Source organism: Mya arenaria, chromosome 2 (genome assembly GCF_026914265.1).
Source record: "Mya arenaria isolate MELC-2E11 chromosome 2, ASM2691426v1".
NCBI lineage: Eukaryota > Metazoa > Mollusca > Bivalvia > Myida > Myidae > Mya > Mya arenaria.
Window position 1 is genome coordinate 56,522,763 of NC_069123.1, and position 18,211 is coordinate 56,540,973.

At 35.7% G+C, this 18,211-nt stretch overlaps 1 protein-coding gene across 2 annotated transcripts; it reads left to right on the forward strand.

Moving 5' to 3' along the window:
* The first annotated feature begins 463 nt into the window (after nucleotides 1-463).
* Nucleotides 464-14,843, forward strand: LOC128204280 (heterogeneous nuclear ribonucleoprotein H3-like). Of its 2 annotated transcripts, none has more exons than XM_052905694.1 (11): nucleotides 464-536; nucleotides 3,986-4,072; nucleotides 4,289-4,441; nucleotides 4,792-4,932; nucleotides 7,150-7,288; nucleotides 9,719-9,906; nucleotides 10,500-10,649; nucleotides 11,088-11,296; nucleotides 11,784-11,919; nucleotides 12,184-12,324; nucleotides 14,259-14,843. In XM_052905694.1, the coding sequence occupies exons 2-11, from the start codon at nucleotides 3,991-3,993 to the stop codon at nucleotides 14,378-14,380; spliced, it is 1,461 nt and encodes a 486-aa protein (XP_052761654.1). In that variant the 5' UTR covers nucleotides 464-536; nucleotides 3,986-3,990; the 3' UTR covers nucleotides 14,381-14,843. The 2 variants fall into 2 exon arrangements, with proteins under 2 accessions (XP_052761654.1, XP_052761660.1); XM_052905700.1 differs by having other exon boundaries at nucleotides 10,500-10,634.
* The last annotated feature ends 3,368 nt before the right edge of the window (nucleotides 14,844-18,211 follow it).

Below are 18,211 nucleotides of genomic sequence, written 5' to 3' on the forward strand. Positions count from 1 at the left end.
TTGTAACCATCTCAAGCGGAATCGAACATCTTCACGGAATCAAATATTATTCGTGCTAAGGTTGGTATTTAAAATTGTATGGGCCGTTTTAATTATAAACTTTGTTATCAATTAAATTACTGTATACTGCAATGTTTTTTTTAATCAAACGTTCCGTCACATTTGATCGTGCAATGTTTTGAAAATACCGAACAGCATTCATCTGCAATTTATGACTTTGTTTCTCGGTTAAAAGCATAGTTTTAGCCATCTCAAAAACATAAATTAAATTAGAATAAAAAAAATAATAAATAAGAATAAAATAAAATAATCAAAAATACGTTTATATTACACAGCTTCTGTATATTGATCTTTATCTTCGACAATATCATGTGAAATCGTCGGGCGCCGACCAATTTATATCACCATAACTTAAAACGGAAGTTACCGCTGATAAGTGTTTGTGGTGGTGTGTAACCTGACTATAGGTTTTATCTAACTGGACATAATTTAATAAAACACCGGTAAACCGCCATCTTAGCTGAAAAAGAAACAAAGTATAAAATAAGTTGTCTGTTTTACTGTTGTAAAAAGTTATATATATGCTTTATTGTTGTCAATCTCTTATTAAATATATTATTGTGTTTTATTGAACTTTCAATGATGGTTTAATCATGATTGTCACATAGTAGAGCTCAATAATTTTCAAGTGCCAATGTCATGGTCACGTTTTTGCGCACAAAATGTTTCATTAATTAAAATAGGGAATGTTATGTTAGTCGGTATATCTGTAAGGTTGATGTGTGTCACTCGTGTTAAATCCATATCGCTTGATGCTGCTGCTGAAGTGTGATGTAACTAGCAATTCAAAAATGTAAGGTTGATCTCCCATGACAAAAGCCTTTCTGTTAAACAGTGTTTTTTTCTATTTTTTTAACCTTCATTTATTTTATAGATAAGGGGAATAACATTTTTGCTCAATCCTGATTCGAGTTTGCTTAGCAATTAGCAATACAACAAAGTGAAGGCACCTCTATCAACCCTAAAAAACAATTACTAAATAAAAAAAACATAAAATATTCACATGCATGCAAATTTCTGACCATAGCATTCGAAACAACATCCTCGGCACCCCAGCGTATCATAACCTATATATTACCCTGGGCAAATCAGATGTTAAAATCTCGTACTCATGAATAATTAATAAGGTGAAATAAAGCCGCTTGATTTGTCGCATTACACACACATGCGGTGCTGAAATGGCCGACAAGTTACGGGTGTTATGTCGGTTCGAAAAAAATGCAATGAGATCACGTCTTACAAATCGTTTTAGGCATGATATTGTTAATATGCCAATAGCTCTTCACGAAGGAGATTCTTTCCTATTTGTTATCGGCTATTTCATTGGTTGGAAAATGCTTATGACTATTCAAGATTTACAAAGTTTTCCTAGCCAATTTGCCCAGGGTATCTATTTCATTGGTCAGAAAATACTTATGAATATTCAAGATTTACGAAGTTTCCTTAGCCAATTTGCCCAGGTTATCATATAGGTTATGATACGCTGGGGTGCCAAGGATGTCCAAACAAGTCAAGTATACAGAAACTTTTCACCCAACCAAACCCTCAAAAGAAGTTAGGCGGAAGGTCCTGACTGGTTAATTCTGACTCAGTCCGACTAAATTTGTCAAGGGTTATGTGATAAATAAATCAAGTAACCAGTTGTTTATAAATCTGATGTCATATTTGGTAGTTTAGCTTTCGGAATGTGTACTGCACCAAGTCAAATAGCATGCAGCATTTCCCTCCCTTTGCAATACATAACCAAATAATGTATATTAATTTATATACATCTTTTGAAACGCTTAAACGATAAACTTTTATCATTAACATTGGTTTGTTTTAATGAATAGTTCCAAATGTTTCAAACAAAAATCTTATCCTTCGGAACATGTTATTCGATTCCATAATAGGTTCCAGTATGGTCCTACAATACACATTACCATCAAATCAATGAATCAAAATTTTCATTACAATAAAGTGCGTGTGATAAAAACTGGTGTGCTTAAAACTTATTTCAGACCAAAACCATGCAAAAATAACTGCTTATTATCTGAATACCTACTTATTCCTTGTCAATGTAAAAATTGCCACAAAGGCTTTGAAAAAGTAGGTTCTCAAACAGAAATTGTCAGACTGGACAACAGTGTTAATGTGTCAAACACGCCATTGTTGGCAGTTGTCAGCTAAGGCCTAAAAAAATAAATTGTGTGGTTAGGGTAACATGCCCCACAAGAATAGGTAGGGTAGGTAGATTTTTTTTTTTTTTTTTTTTAGGTTTTTAGTTTGGTACAGGTTTATTTGCTTTTTTGTTGTCCCTTTTCAACTGCATTTCAGTTATATTAGGACATTGCTGTGGCTAAACATTCGGTAACTATGATTTCCCTGGATAAACAAACCCTTGGATTGATGGACTGGCGCTCTCCCAACTGAGCTAGCCGAGTTTTGTTGTCATTCGTTACACACCTTCGAAAAGCAAAACATATTGATAAATAAATTTGACAATACTGACCTGCTTCAGCATCTCAAAAATATTTCTCTGCCATTCTCCAAGAAGGTAAGTTAAGAATATATAAATTAGGAATTATAATCTGTACAAATGACAACAGACCAAGGTTTCAGTCCCAGTTTAAAATAAAGTCACATTTTGTCAGGCACCAGCCTGTGTCAGAACTCTCAGAATTTTAAATTTCCTTTCTATGCTAGTAGTATGTTTGCCCTGCTGCTATTTTATTTAAACTTTAATTTATGATTGCATGATTGGATAAATACATGTCAAGTAAAAAGGGTCATGCCTTCTGCAGTGTTGGCGGGTATATTAAAATAAGACCGCATTCAATCCTATGTTTGGGAAAACTTGTACTATTATCCAGAAACATTTTGTTCCATTGTATATATCTTACTGGAAAGAACGAAAAGTCGGAGAATTTTCCGATGAACTGTACGACAGGAATGTCGTACAGCCGCAGTTCTTCATACAAACGGGTCGATGGCCCCTTGTCGGATGTTGACATGTCAATCTCGGATATAGACCCCGGCTCGCACAAAAACATTACCTCTACATGTTCGAAACTCATCTTGGGTGTTATGAGCTTAAACTCCCGGCGTTCTTGAGTGTTATGGCGACAAAACGCCGTTTTTACGATGTTTATGTCGGCAAAATTGGTGGCCATGTTTTTGTTGTGTAGCGATTCGCACAACTTTTTTTTTTGCTCTAGCGATTCGCACAACACAATTTATTTTGTGACGCGCCAAGCATTATGACCGTACAGGGCACAAAATGGCGATTTTTGTTCGCAAGTCCAACCAAAAAAACAGTAGGGTTGGCGGTATTTTCCAGGTAGGGTCAGGTGACCCGAACCACACAATTAATTTTTTTAGGCCTAATGAAATTGCTCGATACAACCCGTGTGCTCAGAAATCAAAATATCCTATGAAAAACCAGTCCCAAACTGGATTTTTGCCTTGCCAATTTTGGTGGTGAATTTTATTTACATACAGTGTATGAAGTGGTTGGAGTTCAAAGTTATGATTCTTTATTGAGCTGGATGTTTATTTACATAAAGCATTGCACACAACATGATTTTACTAAGGTAATTTTGTTATTTTTTATTTTGTGAAAATGTGTCTGATGCATTCAAATATATATTTATATTTGGTAATCAAATGTCTGTTGTTTTTTAATATTAGCCATTTATGGAAAAACAACAACTTTGTTTCACTTTACCTTGTCATTATGAATCTTGAGTATGCAAAAAATTGTGGTGTACCCCATGTCTATAAATAATATATAGGTGGTTTCTTTTTCAAGAGAAACTCCTGTGCTGTTCACCACAGTCAAATGGAAAAAATGAACTCCTTGTCGCACACCTTCTCTTTGATAATATAGATTATGATAACTGATATTACTGCTATTCAAACTATGCATTTTATTGCGTTTATTCAGAAAACATGGATGATGATGGCTGTGTTGTGAGACTTCGGGGATTGCCTTGGTCAGCAACAAATGATGACATTGTCAGCTTCTTTGGACGTGAGTTTTGTACTTTACATTCATGAAATCTATAGTAAAATTATTTTTAAATTAATAATGTATGTTTAGAAAAGTGAAAAAATATAAGCAATATCATAATTTTGATTTATATCATCATATACTTTTTATATTATAGGGTGTGCAGTTTATTATTGTTTTATGAGCCTCTTTCAGTACATTTACTTCCTGAATGTTAACTATTTCTGAATTTTTCAGCCTCTGTAAATATTGTTCCGAATGGGGTTCATTTCACATTCTCTGGGGAGGGAAGACCAAGTGGAGAGTCTTTTGTTGAGCTCCAGAGTCCTTCAGATGTAGAGGCCGCACTAACAAGACACAAAGATCACATGGGACAAAGATACATTGAAGGTTGGTTTGCTGAATACATGCCATATCTTCCAGATAGGGGAAATCTTCCTGTGTGGGACAAATATCCACTATTTTAAAAAAAGCTCTATAAAAAATCACAAATTTTATCACAGGGCTGAATTTTATCAGTGTTTTAACTAGCTTTATAATTGGATTATCCACTTATGATGTGTATAAACTGCACTTTATCATTAGCAAACCAGTAATATTGAACTGGTGACAAAATATCAGATCACAGTTTTTAATATTTACATTTGAAAATTGAAGTTTTCTGGCTAAAAGCGTTACTTACGCCTTAAGAAAAATGGGGTATTTCATAAACATCAATTTTCAAACGTACCATGTTTCAGTGTTCCGTTCAAAGCAAAGTGAGATGGACTGGGTGGTGAAGAGATCTGGTCGGAACCAACCACAGTCCCGGGATGCCGTCTTGAGGCTTCGTGGTCTGCCATTTGGCTGCTCCAAGGAAGAAATAATGCAGTTCTTCTCCGGTATGCTTTTTTCATGGACATTGACAAAAAAATAATTCATAACCAGTATATTTAATAGGTGACCATATATAATGGCCTTTAATTTAAACTCTTATTCATGGTTGCTTATGACTTTTCTAGATATATGCATCATCATGTTTTAATATGTTAATTCATGCAAAGGTAAGTTTACATTGAATGTTAGTTTGTAGAACTTTGTGTTTTTTAATTTGTTTGAAAATATTGATTCAGAGAAATAGACTAATGAATAAATACTTATTTCCATCATCTTAAATTTGTGACATAAGGTTAGGTAACATTCAGAAGTGTAAGAAATAAAATGCTTGAAATAAGATAAATGAAGGTGGTTTCTTTGTCCTGAAATAATGCAGGGTTCTGCCAATGACTTGTATAATAGAATGATGGTCAGGTTAAAACATTAAAATTGCAATTTATGTTTTACCTCCATTAAAAACTGTTGTATGCAGTTAGTAGAAAAGTGTGTGTGAAATAATCTGTATTACATCTTGAACATTACATACACAAACACAGTCATTTAAAAGGAAATTAATTTCAGCTTTGGTGTCATATGACATGAAAAACATTTAGTGACATAAATTATTGTTTTTTTCTTCAGATTTCTTAAAGGGGTCACTCCTTACAATGATCTAGCATAAAATAACAATGCATTACAGCAGTTTAAACATGTTGGAAAATCGTGAAAGGCCTAAACAGCTATAAATAAAACAACTCCGATTGTTGGCGGAGATTGATAGAAATGAAATACATGCCAAAAGAAATAAAAATTCAAGGAACAGATGCAACAAAAAAATGCAGGCTACTTGCAGATAACACTCCAATCTTTTCATGGCAACAAGATTCTCACTTGAACCTGTCTACTCCAATCTTTTTATGGCAACAAGATTCTCACTTGAACATGTCTACTTGAAGAAATTTGTTACGGTTTTGGAAAGTATCCGAAAGGAATCACAACACATAGATCCGACCCAATGATACACTATATTCAGGAGTACATTCCCTAGGTACTAGGTGTTTTATACCCATCAATCCTTGCCAAAATCGTTGTTTTACTATAGGCCTTTTAAGATTTTTAGGTTGAATGCAACTAAATGTTTTACAGGTCATATGACACCAAAGCAGGAGTTCATTCCCTTCAAATGTCTGTGAACTAGAGCAAATTCTGAAAATTGTGCTGGTCAAGAAATTAGCAAAAAAGCTGAAACAAGCATGCAGTAATTTTTATAGGGACTTTTAAAGACAACAAATTTAAACACTTGCCAGGCAGGCATTTGATTGTCATGACAGTTTACTTAAGCATTCTATTCTGCCAGTATTGCAACAATCAACTTGGCAAAAAACAATAGGCAAACAATGGTAGTTAAAATTGCTTGAATTGGGCAGGGTTGATAAGGCAGAACAAAGGCTGCTCATGAAAAAAATAAATCATGTTTTAACTTTGTATTTCTGGGCTTTAGTTTATATATGTTTATATAAGTACCATTTTCTTAGTTTTGTTAGTTAAAGACAGATCTTCACAAATTATTTAATATTACTGCAGTTTGTAAAAGGAGTAAAAGTTTGGGAGAACCCTGGTTGTAATTGAGGTTGAAAGTCATAGTTGTATATACATATATTTGATGAATTAAGATGATATTGTTTTGAAATTATGGTCAAAGAATAAAATGGGTGATTTACTACTGTTTGCCAATGAAGTTAGCAAAACATGCTTGTCAATCAGTTGACAAAGCACAATAGCAATGCCTTTCTGCACCAAAGAGGCAAACAATTTGAAACCCCTCAATGGCATCTTCTGACAGTCAGTACCTCAAAGCATTTTGTTCATCATTCTCACCAACATATTTAAAACTAAGATTTAATAGGTCAGGTCGAGGTGAAAGCAAGGCAAACTAACTGTATGGATGCTTTTTGGAGTAATAAGCCCGTCCCTTCAGGAGTCTCCACTTAGAACACAACAGTCTACGCTAAATTTCTGATGGCAGCGGATGGCTTTTCTTTGATGTGTGAAATCTATTGACGGGCAATACATGTTGCACTTAATTCAGAAATCAATTGTTGGTTTTTGATTAAGCAAATCATTCAATGCTTCAAAACCTTGAAATGCTAAGTCAATTTGCAAACAGTAGTAATTCATGTAATTGAACTAATATCATGACATGCATATTATGTTGACATGTTTATTTTGGGCTGGGTGTTTAGGCTTGGAGATAGTGCCCAATGGGATAATGCTACAGGAAGATCGGATGGGGAGAGCTACTGGGGAGGCCTACGTACAATTTGCGAGCTCTGACATTGCGGAGAAAGCCCTGCTCAAGCATAAAGAACGAATTGGGCACAGGTGGGAGGCTGGAGGGTCCCAAATAAGGGGCAGTTATTGTGTATAATGGGTTGTTGTCCTCCTTGGTGGGTCAAGGGCGGGCCCGGGAGGACGGTAGGGAACCCAGCGGGCAAGGAGGGTGGTATCATGGTTTTACTTACTTTACTTTCTTTGCTTTACTGAATTTAAGATGTAAGATGCATAATACATTTCGTGAGTTAAGCTTTAAAGCAGGTAAAGCAAATTTTGCAACAAATATCAACAACTATTATTAATGTTGGCTGACTTTCTCTAGATGTATTGTCATTAATAATCCTGTATCAACTGTAGAATGATTTTCACCTGATCGTTAATGTTGACTTGCTTAGTTAAAAAGAAAAGGTTAAAAAAAGGAGCATAAAATATTGTAACAATTTATGCCACAACGGTAGAATATTTTTTGGGCAACTTAAACAGGTTAATATAAAGTCAGATATATAACATATTTTTGTAATAATGACCTATATGGTGAGAGATTTTCTTAAAGACAGTCAGGCATGATAAGAAATCAATTTATGTGCATGCATGAAAAGCACAAGATGTTCTTTATGATCAGAATGTTGTTGTTTAAAGTGTTAAAAAAAAAGAAAATATAAAAACAGCTATATTATTAGATTAATGTTATTGTCCACCAGTAGGGGTATTTACAATGCAGCAATTTTTCCCCATGGCCAGAAAATGTCCTTTTTAGACTTTTAACAAGAAAGTTAATCTGTTTTTAAACCTTTAATGAATATGAACTTTCTAAAATGCATGTAGCTGTTCTTTAACATTGACATATTGTTCATAGCATTATAGGGGTATTCAAGTATTGATGAAAATGAGAAAATAATACCTTTCTTGATGATTTTCCCAAATTATTCCAAAAAAAGTAAATACATTGCTTGGTTTTTAGCTCGACTATTCGAAGAATAAGGAGAGCTATACTACTCCCCCAAGCGTCGGCGTCACCCCTTGGTTAAGGTTTTGCGTGCAAGCACACATAGGTTAATATCTCAGCAACTACTTGAGGTATTGCATTGAGACTTTATACAATGGTACTCAACCATCCAACCTACTTAATAAACCAAGTTTGATAACTCTACTTTGCATTTAATGCCAATAATAGGCCTTTATTATTTGACTTAGAAGTTTTGGTTAAGGTTTTGTGTGCAAGCACACATAGGTTAATATCTCATCAAATACTTGAGGTTTTGCATTGAGATTTGATACAATGGTACTCAACCATCCAACCTACTCAATTAACCAAGTTAGATAACTCTAGTTTGCATTTAATGCAAATAATAGGCCTTTATTATTCGACTCAGAAATTCTGGTTAAGGTTTTGCATGTAAGCACACATAGGTTAATATCTCAGCAACTACTGGATGAATTGCATTGAGACTTTATAAAATGGTATTCAACCATCCAATCTACTTAAATAACCAAGTTAGATAACTCCAGTTTGCATTAAATTCAAATAATGGCCCCTTTTTTATTCAACATAGAAATTCTGGTTAAGGTTTTGCATGCAACCACTTTTAAGTCAATGCTTCATCAAATACATCATGTATTGCATTGACACTTTACATACAGGCTCCCAACCATTTAACCTTCTTATTTAATCAAGTAAGATAACTCTATCTTTCATATTATATAAATTTTGCCCCTTTATTATGCGACTTAGAAATTCTGGTTAAGGTCTTGCATGTTAGCACACATAGGATAATATCTCAGCAACTACTTGATGTATTGCATTGAAACTTTATACAATGGTATTCAACCATCCAACCTAATTGAATAATCAAGTTAGATAACTGTGTTTTGCAAATAATGGCCCTTTATTATTACATTAAAAAATTCTGGTTAAAATTTTGCATGTAACCACATTTATGTTAATATCTCCGCACATCATGTATTGTATTGAAATCTAATCTAACAGTGATCCATGCCTTGTTCCCCAAAACTTTTCAATCCTTACACTGAAAAGCGGCGGAATAGTCGAGCGCGCTGTCTCTGTGACAGCTCTTGTTCCCAATAACAATTGTTTTATGACACAGTTTTTCCAAATTTCACCCCTTAAAGAGCGAGAATAAATGGCTGCATTGTGAGATGATTTAAATGTGTATATAGGTTGCATGTTATAAGTTTTAAACACTGACGAAAAATTGCAAAACCTCTCAGTCTGTGTGTCCAATATCATGTCATTTTAAAACTTTGCAGTCTGTGTGTCCCATATTGTGTCATTTCAAAATCTCCAAGTCTGTGTGTCCGATATCAGAGAAGCTGATGATTGATTTTATGAAAACTTGTATAAAAATGTGCAAACTATTTCTCAATAACAATATTTCCAAGTCTCTCTATACAGTGTATGTGTGTGTGTAGTTTCTTTATAATTATCTTACTTAATGTACAACACCTGGCTTGTTTCAGATATATTGAGATCTTCAACAGCAGCCTAAATGAGGCTACGGCTTGTATTGGTTATCCGAAGCCTCGTCCCCTGATAGGCCCAGGGATGGCAGCTGCCCGACCAGGCCCTTACAACAGGAACCAAAACATGGGCAACAACATGGGCATGTCTGGGGGCTATGGCAGGGGCCGAGGTCGCAATCTCAAAGGTCAGTACCAGTATAAAAATGTTATGATGTTAAATTTGGAAGCACATAGATTTGGCAGGCCATGACTTTGTCAAAGATTGTTTTTTTAAATGATAACTTGCTTTTTTAACTCGTGACATTTTGTTTTTCAGAATTGTGCTAGCCTTGTTGTCATTGGTGTCTTCATAGTGCAAGAGTTTTAACTTTGGCCATAACTTAAGAAACATTTAAGATATTCATATTGACACATGTAATTAGTTACAAAAATGCTTATCTGTAGCAAAGCCCATTAATCTGTTTTTAATAATTGTCAATGACAATGGGAAATGGGAAACAAGGCCTATAACTCTTACTTTAAAGAATTGTGAAGTTATGCCCCTTCTCTGCCAAGCTCATTAACTCCAATTTTCCTGTGTTGGTTTATGTGTGAAGCATTTTTAGGAAAAAAGAGTACAGTCATATATTTGTAATATGTTTTGTACAGAAAAAAGGCTTCATAACATTTAAAGATGTGAATTACAAGATGTTGATATCAGCAACAAATTCCTTATGTAAACCAAACTTGGAGAAATTACAGATAAAAGGCCCTTTTGAACATTTTTTGTGTATTGCAGGGTTTTATGACTATGATGATGACTATGAGGATGATATGGGGTTTGGCGGTGTTGGCGGAGGCATTGGCGGTGGGATGGGTGGAGGGCGGATGGGCATGAACAACATGGGCGGAGGTGGTGGTGGAGGAGGCGGAGGTACGTATTCATGTAGTAAGTTACTTGTACTTTAGGGACTTGACATGTGCTTTGTTTAAGTCTGAGATAAACTTGTTGTGTTAGCTCTTTTGCATTCTCTATACTTTGAATGATTAAATAGGAAACAATTTGGTCTTGTTGCAGAAGGAATAATTTTTTTTGAAATTTATAGATTAATGCTCGATGAAAACATATATTTCAGAGATGGCAATTTTCCTCTTTTCAGCTGATTTCCTCTTTTTTGGCCACAAAACTTAAAATTAAAGTTGATGCCTTTTATCTGATCTATACTAAAAATGACTTCCTATTTAGTGTGATGGGGATACTCCTATTTCATACTGGTTTCCTCTTTTTTTGCAAATTTGCATTGGCATCCCTTATATTTTGCTTTAATAATCCCAATTATGATTTGCTTATGTAATCAATGAAATGATAAGAACACTACTTTAACAGGAGGGATGGGTATGGGTGGAATGAACCGGCGTGGAAACCTGCGACAACAGCAGAGGATGGTTGGTCGTTCTGGTGGTGGAGACCAGATGAGCCCCATGGGGGGTGGGGCCATGCAGGGAGGCTTCGGGTCAACGTACGTGAGCAAGACGGGCCACTCAGTACACATGAGAGGCCTCCCCTTCCAGGCTGACAACCAGGATGTAGCTGATGTAAGTTTGTGGACTAAATTGATCACTGTAGAAGGATTTTACATGACATAATTGGTTTTAAAAGGAAAGGTTCTGGCAGAAACGGACAAGGTGCTGAGGGACAAAAGGGCACATTGTATCAGACACTGAATAATTTAAGCATCATGAGTTTCATAGAAAATGTTAGAAATTCTGCTAAAAGTAGTATTAGTACTCATTTTGGTCTCCATGAGGGCAAAAGGGTTCTGCAAAGAAAGGACATAACCCTCTAGCTAAATCCTTATTTATTGTTGACAAACTGCCATCAGCTTTCAACCGTATCAAAGGCAATGTTTACCTGAATTGTCAAATTTTGGTATTTATAAGACAATCCTCACTTACAATTATGTAAAGTTAGATGTCATATTCCTCACTCTGTCATTGTAAAGTTAGTTTTATATAAACATGTAAATACACCTTTTGTCTATGTTGCCTTTCAAAATAGATTCAGAGAAACTTTTCACTGCAGTTTTTCTCGCCGCTGGTTCCGGTGAAGGTAGAGTTTGAGTACAACGCCCAAGGCAAGCCAACGGGCGAGGCCAATGTGGACTTCTCCACCCACCAGGAGGCCAAGGAAGCCATGAAGAAACACAAGGCAAACATGCGTACGTTCCCATGGTTAAAATTATTTTCATAGTTAAAGCAAAAATTCATAGTAAATTAATACTTTGTTGGACGGATTGATTCTTTTTCATAATTGACAAAAATGAACATTTTCCATTTCCTGTTAGTTCTGTCTTATAATAATTTTTCCTTCCTAAGTTTTATTATCATATTTCTAATAGAAAAAAGAAAGAATTGTAAAGCACTTTTAGAAATGAAGTTTAAAAGCATGTGTTATAATTCTTGTGATGAACTTTTTTCTTCAGAGCACCGTTATATTGAGTTGTTCCTGAACTCTGTGCCTGGTAACCGTAGTGACGGTATGTACGGTAACGATGGGGGATTTGCAGGGGATGAGGATATGGAGATGATGGGCGGGGGCATGCAGGGCAACATGATGAGGAAAGGTATGTGCACATTGGGCAACGCAAGCATATAGTAAGCTGGTGCAAGTCCACTGGGCAACGCAAGCATATAGTAAGCTGGTGCAAGTCCACTGGGCAACCCAAGCATAAAGTAAGCTGGTGCAAGTCCACTGGGCAATGCAAGCATATAGTAAGCTGGTGCAAGTCCACTGGGCAACGCAAGCATAAAGTAAGCTGGTGCAAGTCCACTGGGCAATGCAAGCATATAGTAAGCTGGTACAAGTCCACTGGGCAACGCAAGCATAAAGTAAGCTGGTTCAAGTCCACTGGGCAACGCAAGCATATAGTAAGCTGGTGCAAGTCCACTGGGCAACACAAGCATGTTGGTTATTCCTTGTGCAAGTGAAGCATTCTGTTTAACATGTGTTTCGCTTTCTGATTGTAAATTGGGGAGCCAATTCCTTGTGTTCATAGGACAGCATTAAACTTCCATTCATTCTTTGTAACATTATCAGCTTCTTAATTCTAAGCTGTGTTTAGCATTTTTTTTCATTTGCTTCAATAAAAGTCTTAACATTTGTACTTATTAGGTTTATCCATGTTAGGTGGAGGAGATGGTAATGATTGTTTGATTGCTGTTTTCTTGTTGATTTCAAATTTACTTTGTTGGATTTATTTATATTACTTGTTGAGTTCATTACACGCTTATTTTGAGTTCGATTCCATTGAAGTTGAATGTTACAGTTCTTACCTATTACTAAAAAGAAATCAATTGATATACATGTACATGCATGAATACAGTATGTTGTTTTGAAATAACTATTTGTGAATTTAAATGAATATAAAAAAATTGGTAGCATATGTATAAACAGCATTTTTCCGTAGCAAGTTTGTAGGGGTATCTGTTGCCAATGTGATGAAAAGTTAATGTGTACCCTTCAGTAATTCAAACAATGGAAGATTGTCATGAAATTAGAAAAAAGCACAACTGTTACATCAACACTAACATTGGACGGATTGTTCAAAACTTTGTGCACATTTGTGATTGAAGTAATTCAAATAAGGTTTGTGACAAATGTTTCAGCTGTACCTGTTCCATTTAAATGAATGAGCATATCATAGAACAGTTACCCTTTAATAGTTAACAATGAAGCTGTTAACAGCTATGTTACTTTTAACAAAGTTCTGGACAAGTGGCCCAGTGATTGTACTATAAGGATTATTTTTTTATCATTTTGGGGAAAACAAACTGTAAAAATCAGGATTTTTTTACATGTTTTCATTTCGGAATAAGCCAAATTCAGGTCACTTCCTAAGAAGGTGAAACAACCTTGGTTACTATTTTTTCTATGCAAACATCATGCAGCAGTTGGTTACTTCCTCTCACAATACATCTCAAATTTATGTGCTGATTTAATCACTTTAAGACATCGATTAACAACCCACTGATAAGTTAAAAGTTTACTGTAAAAAAATTGACATCCCTTATCACTGCAACATACCTATTTCCTGTATCAACATGTCATACTAATTGATCTTTGGCACGCACGCAGCATGTGACAGAATAAATTTACCTTTTATGACACTTTCATGCTGGGGTTAGGCATGTTGCTGCATTTAAAGGGTGTCAGAGTGGTAGTGAAGCTTTTGACCAGAACCACAACCAAAAAGGTTTTATTTATATATTTTTTACATATATATGACAGAATCCAATGGAAAAATGATGTCCAAGATGGACAATTAAAAGAAAAAAAACAGTCTAAGGCTGAACATCCTTACAATATTGAAATCATTAAGCTTTGAGAAATTGCTAAATATTTTGAACATCTCCAGCAATCAGTTTCTTAGTGCTGGGCTTTAAACTCTGTGCTGATGTTGACAAGAGGAAAATTGAACTTAAACTTCAAGTAAAGGCTTTTAACTTTTGTGTTTGTACTATTGCGTTATGACTGACTGGTAGTTTTTGTTTCTTCCAGGAAACATGGGTGGTTGGGGCGGTGGTGGAGGCGGCATGAAGATGGATGGAGGCGGTGGGTATAACAACATGGGCGGGGGCATGCGTAACAGGATGAACAACCCAAACTACACAGCCTTCTGAGATGGAAAACAAATGGATTAAATGAACAATTAATGGTTTTTCTTTTAATGGAAAATCACATGCCCTGAATTCCATGTACAGTAAAAATGATGATGATATTAAAACTGTTGCTGGCCTATTATGTTAAGATTCATTTGTGAATATCTCACTCACTGGGGAAGGAACTGTTTTCAGGGTCATATAAAACTCATTTATATGATATTTCACTTTCATTAGGATTTCTCATTATGAAGATTTATTCATTTTATGGCTTAATTTCAGAACTTCTGTTAATGATTGATTTCTTTTTTCTTTGACTACAACTTTATTTTATCCTAACAGACTTTATGCATCTGTTTCATACAGAATAGTTTTATATGCTTTTACTGTTCCATTTTCCATTTCTCCCATGACTGTGACTTTGTGATGGTTTTTGTCATGTTATGTACTGTAATTATCTCAAGAATAAATACCATCAAAACTGTCATTTGTTGAATCAGAATTTAACTTTTATACATGTAATATTACTGAAAGTTTGTGTGAACCATATATATGTGTCCAGTGGACACTTTTGTTGCTAGTTAATGAGCAGTTGTGACTAGATGTCATATTTATTGATTTACACACTAATACCGGAAGCTGAAGCAACACAAATGGGAGCAATCTTGTTTAAATAGTTAATCTATGCCATTAACATTGTTAGTGCCATGACCCTAGAGAAAATGGTGCAATCCTACTGATTTCCAAACTTGGTCAACATATTGTACGATGGCGTGGTGTCCGTCTGCTGTGCGTCAAGAAACAATTGCTTGTGAAATAATGCAGTAGTAGATTTACATGAGAGCTTGGTTATTGTTTTAAACCAGCCAGATAGGCCCATGCATGACTGGATTACTGTCCTTGAATTTATAAAAATTGCTATAAAAAAGCTTGTTAGCACACATGAGCCTTCATTTCTTATCCAATTCAACAAAACACAGACAGTAGTTTAATACTGATGAGACCTCAAAAAAACAACCTGCTCATTCCATGCCAGACTGGATTATGGCCCTTGAAGTTGTCAGAATTGCTATAATAGAACTTGTGTACCAGCTTCCATTTATTATCTGATTTGTATTAAATTTATACAGTTGTTATTGACTCCCTTTTCATAACAAGCCATATCGACCCATGCATGACTGGGTTTTTGCCTAGTTGGCAAAATTTATATAATTGAGCTTATGAACAAAAGTTTTAATTTGATCTTCACCAAACTGTCATAAAAGTAAGACATACATGAGGCCCAGATTCGAGAATGCATGGTCCTTGAAATTGGCAACATTCTGTTATCAATAGCGCCTTTACATTCACTTGCCTTTTATATGTTACAAGACTGCAATGGTAGCACCCATGAAGTTTCATGAAACGTAATGTTGCGTATTGCTTATGCACCGGATAGAAAATGACCAGCCATGACAGTTGAGCATAGGGCCTGGTTGGTCACTTGAACACTGTGCTCAGGAGAGCTATTATGATCGAACTATGTGTGATGCCTCATCAACAATCAGCAACATCTTCTACTTAACCACTTGAACAATTTTGATGAAACTTTGGATGTTCCTTGGGTGGTGCCCTTTCAAAATCCAGCCTACTTCCATGGCAATGAAAGGAAAAACTAGAGATTGTTGTGTTTTTAGCTCTGACACCAGAGCACGAAGTGCTCAAGGTGAGCTATTGTGATAGGTCTTTGGGCGTCGTCAGTCCGTCCGTCAACAATTGCTTAATAAACATCTCCTCTTAAACTACCTGGCCAAATTCAATGAAACTTCACCGGAAGCTTCCTTTGGGGACCCTCTACAAAAATACAACAAGGGTTCATGATTAATCAACAACAACAAAATGGCCAACTTCCTGTTTTGCTTTAAAAAACATCTGTAAAACTACCAGTCCAAATTCAATTTAACTTTACAGGAAGCTTCATTGGGTGACCCTCTACAAAAATATAAAAAGGGGTCACGATTGATCAACAATAACGACAATAGCAACAACAACGAAATGGCCAACTTCCTGTTCTGCTTTAAAAAAATAATCTCTTAAACTACCAGTCCAAATTCAGTGAAACTTGACAGGAAGCTTCCTTGGGTGACCCTCTAATAAAATACAAAAAGGGGTCACGATTGATCAACAACAAAATGGCCAACTTTCTGTTTTGCCTTAAAAAAACATCTCTAAAACTACCAGTCCAAAATCAATGAAACTTTACAGGAAGCTTCCTTGGGTAACCTTGTATAAAAATACAACAAGGGGTCACAATTGATCAACAACAACAAGAATCTGGCCAACTTCCTGTTTTGCTTTAAAAAACATCTCTGAAACTACCAGGCCAAATTTACTGAAACTTGACAGGAAGCCTCATTGCATGACCCTCTACAAAATTACATCAAGGCAATGAGATTGAGCAACAACAACAACAACAAAATGGCCGACTTACTGTTTTGCTTTAAAAAAAATCTCTGAAACTACCAGGCCAAGGTAGCTTCATTACATGACCCTTTTCAAATATAAAACAAGGCAAAATCATCAGTAAAGATTCAAATTGTTTTATTTCTAAATTGCAAAATTTATTAATGCTTTATCACAGAGTTGTGGCCCTTTGCTTAGGTGAGCGTTTTGGGGCCACCCTCTTGTTTAAAAAAGTGCATGTCTCCCCCACTGTATGGCCATACCTGAGAAATAATTAATGATGTACATGTATTTGAAATAAATTTGTACTTTTGGACTGGAGACGGACCAACTGTGGGGCCATTGTTGGTCATTGGCAACCTGCATACCTAGTAGGAGTTCCTGGGACCAAGTATGAAGTTCCTGGGTCCAAGTGTTCTATAGACTGGTGACCAACAAATTGTTTTTCCCCTGAACATCATTATAACTTCGACCTACTGACTCAAAATCAATAGAGGTCATCTACTACCGGTAGTCATGACCAACTAGCATACCAAGTATGAAGTTTGAGGGTGAAAGCATTCTTCAGTATTTGAGCGAAAACTGGTTTTTCACCTCGAGGTCACTTTGACCTCGACATTTGACCTGTGCCCAAAATCAATATGGGTCGTCTACTAGTCATGACCAACTAGAATACAAAGCATGAAGTTCCTTGGTACAAGGTCACCACCAAGATTTTTTCACAGATGATCACTGTGTCCTTGACCTTTAACGTTCTCTCTAAATCTTTAAGGGCATCTTCTTCTTCTGGTCATGACCAACTTGCATACCAACTATGAAGTTCCTATGTCCAAGCATTCTATACTTATTTAGCGTAAATGAAGTGTGGACTGATATGTCAAGAAGGGGGAGACACAACTAGAAAATACGTTTTTGACAAAAACCATAAGGTTTAGAGCTTCAATATTTAGTGTATAAGATTTTGTGATCCTCTATCAACCTAAGTCACTAGGGTCAAAATTGACCACGTTTAGTGGTCACCTGTTTTACATAAGATATAGAGAATTCTTCAAAAATCTTGTCCAAAACAGCTGGGCCCAGGCATTTTGTATGTGCATCATATAGTGGCCCCCTACCAAGTTTGTTTAAATTATGTCCCTGGGGTCTAAATCAGCAAAGCCCTGGTGTTCACAAGACATATAAAGGGACCTCATTGCAAGATACCCGTTTGGTCATACTCAACAATGTATTCGAAGGCAGCATGTAAAAACCCATGTGTTAATGGGTGCTTTGGTGCTCGTGACGTTATGTTCCTACTATTATTTTAAAAAAACAACAACACCTTCACAGGAATTGCTGGGAGCTGCTCTAGAATTTCTATGAAATTTGAGAATCTAATAACTTAGGTACAGTAGAAGAAGAAAATCAGCA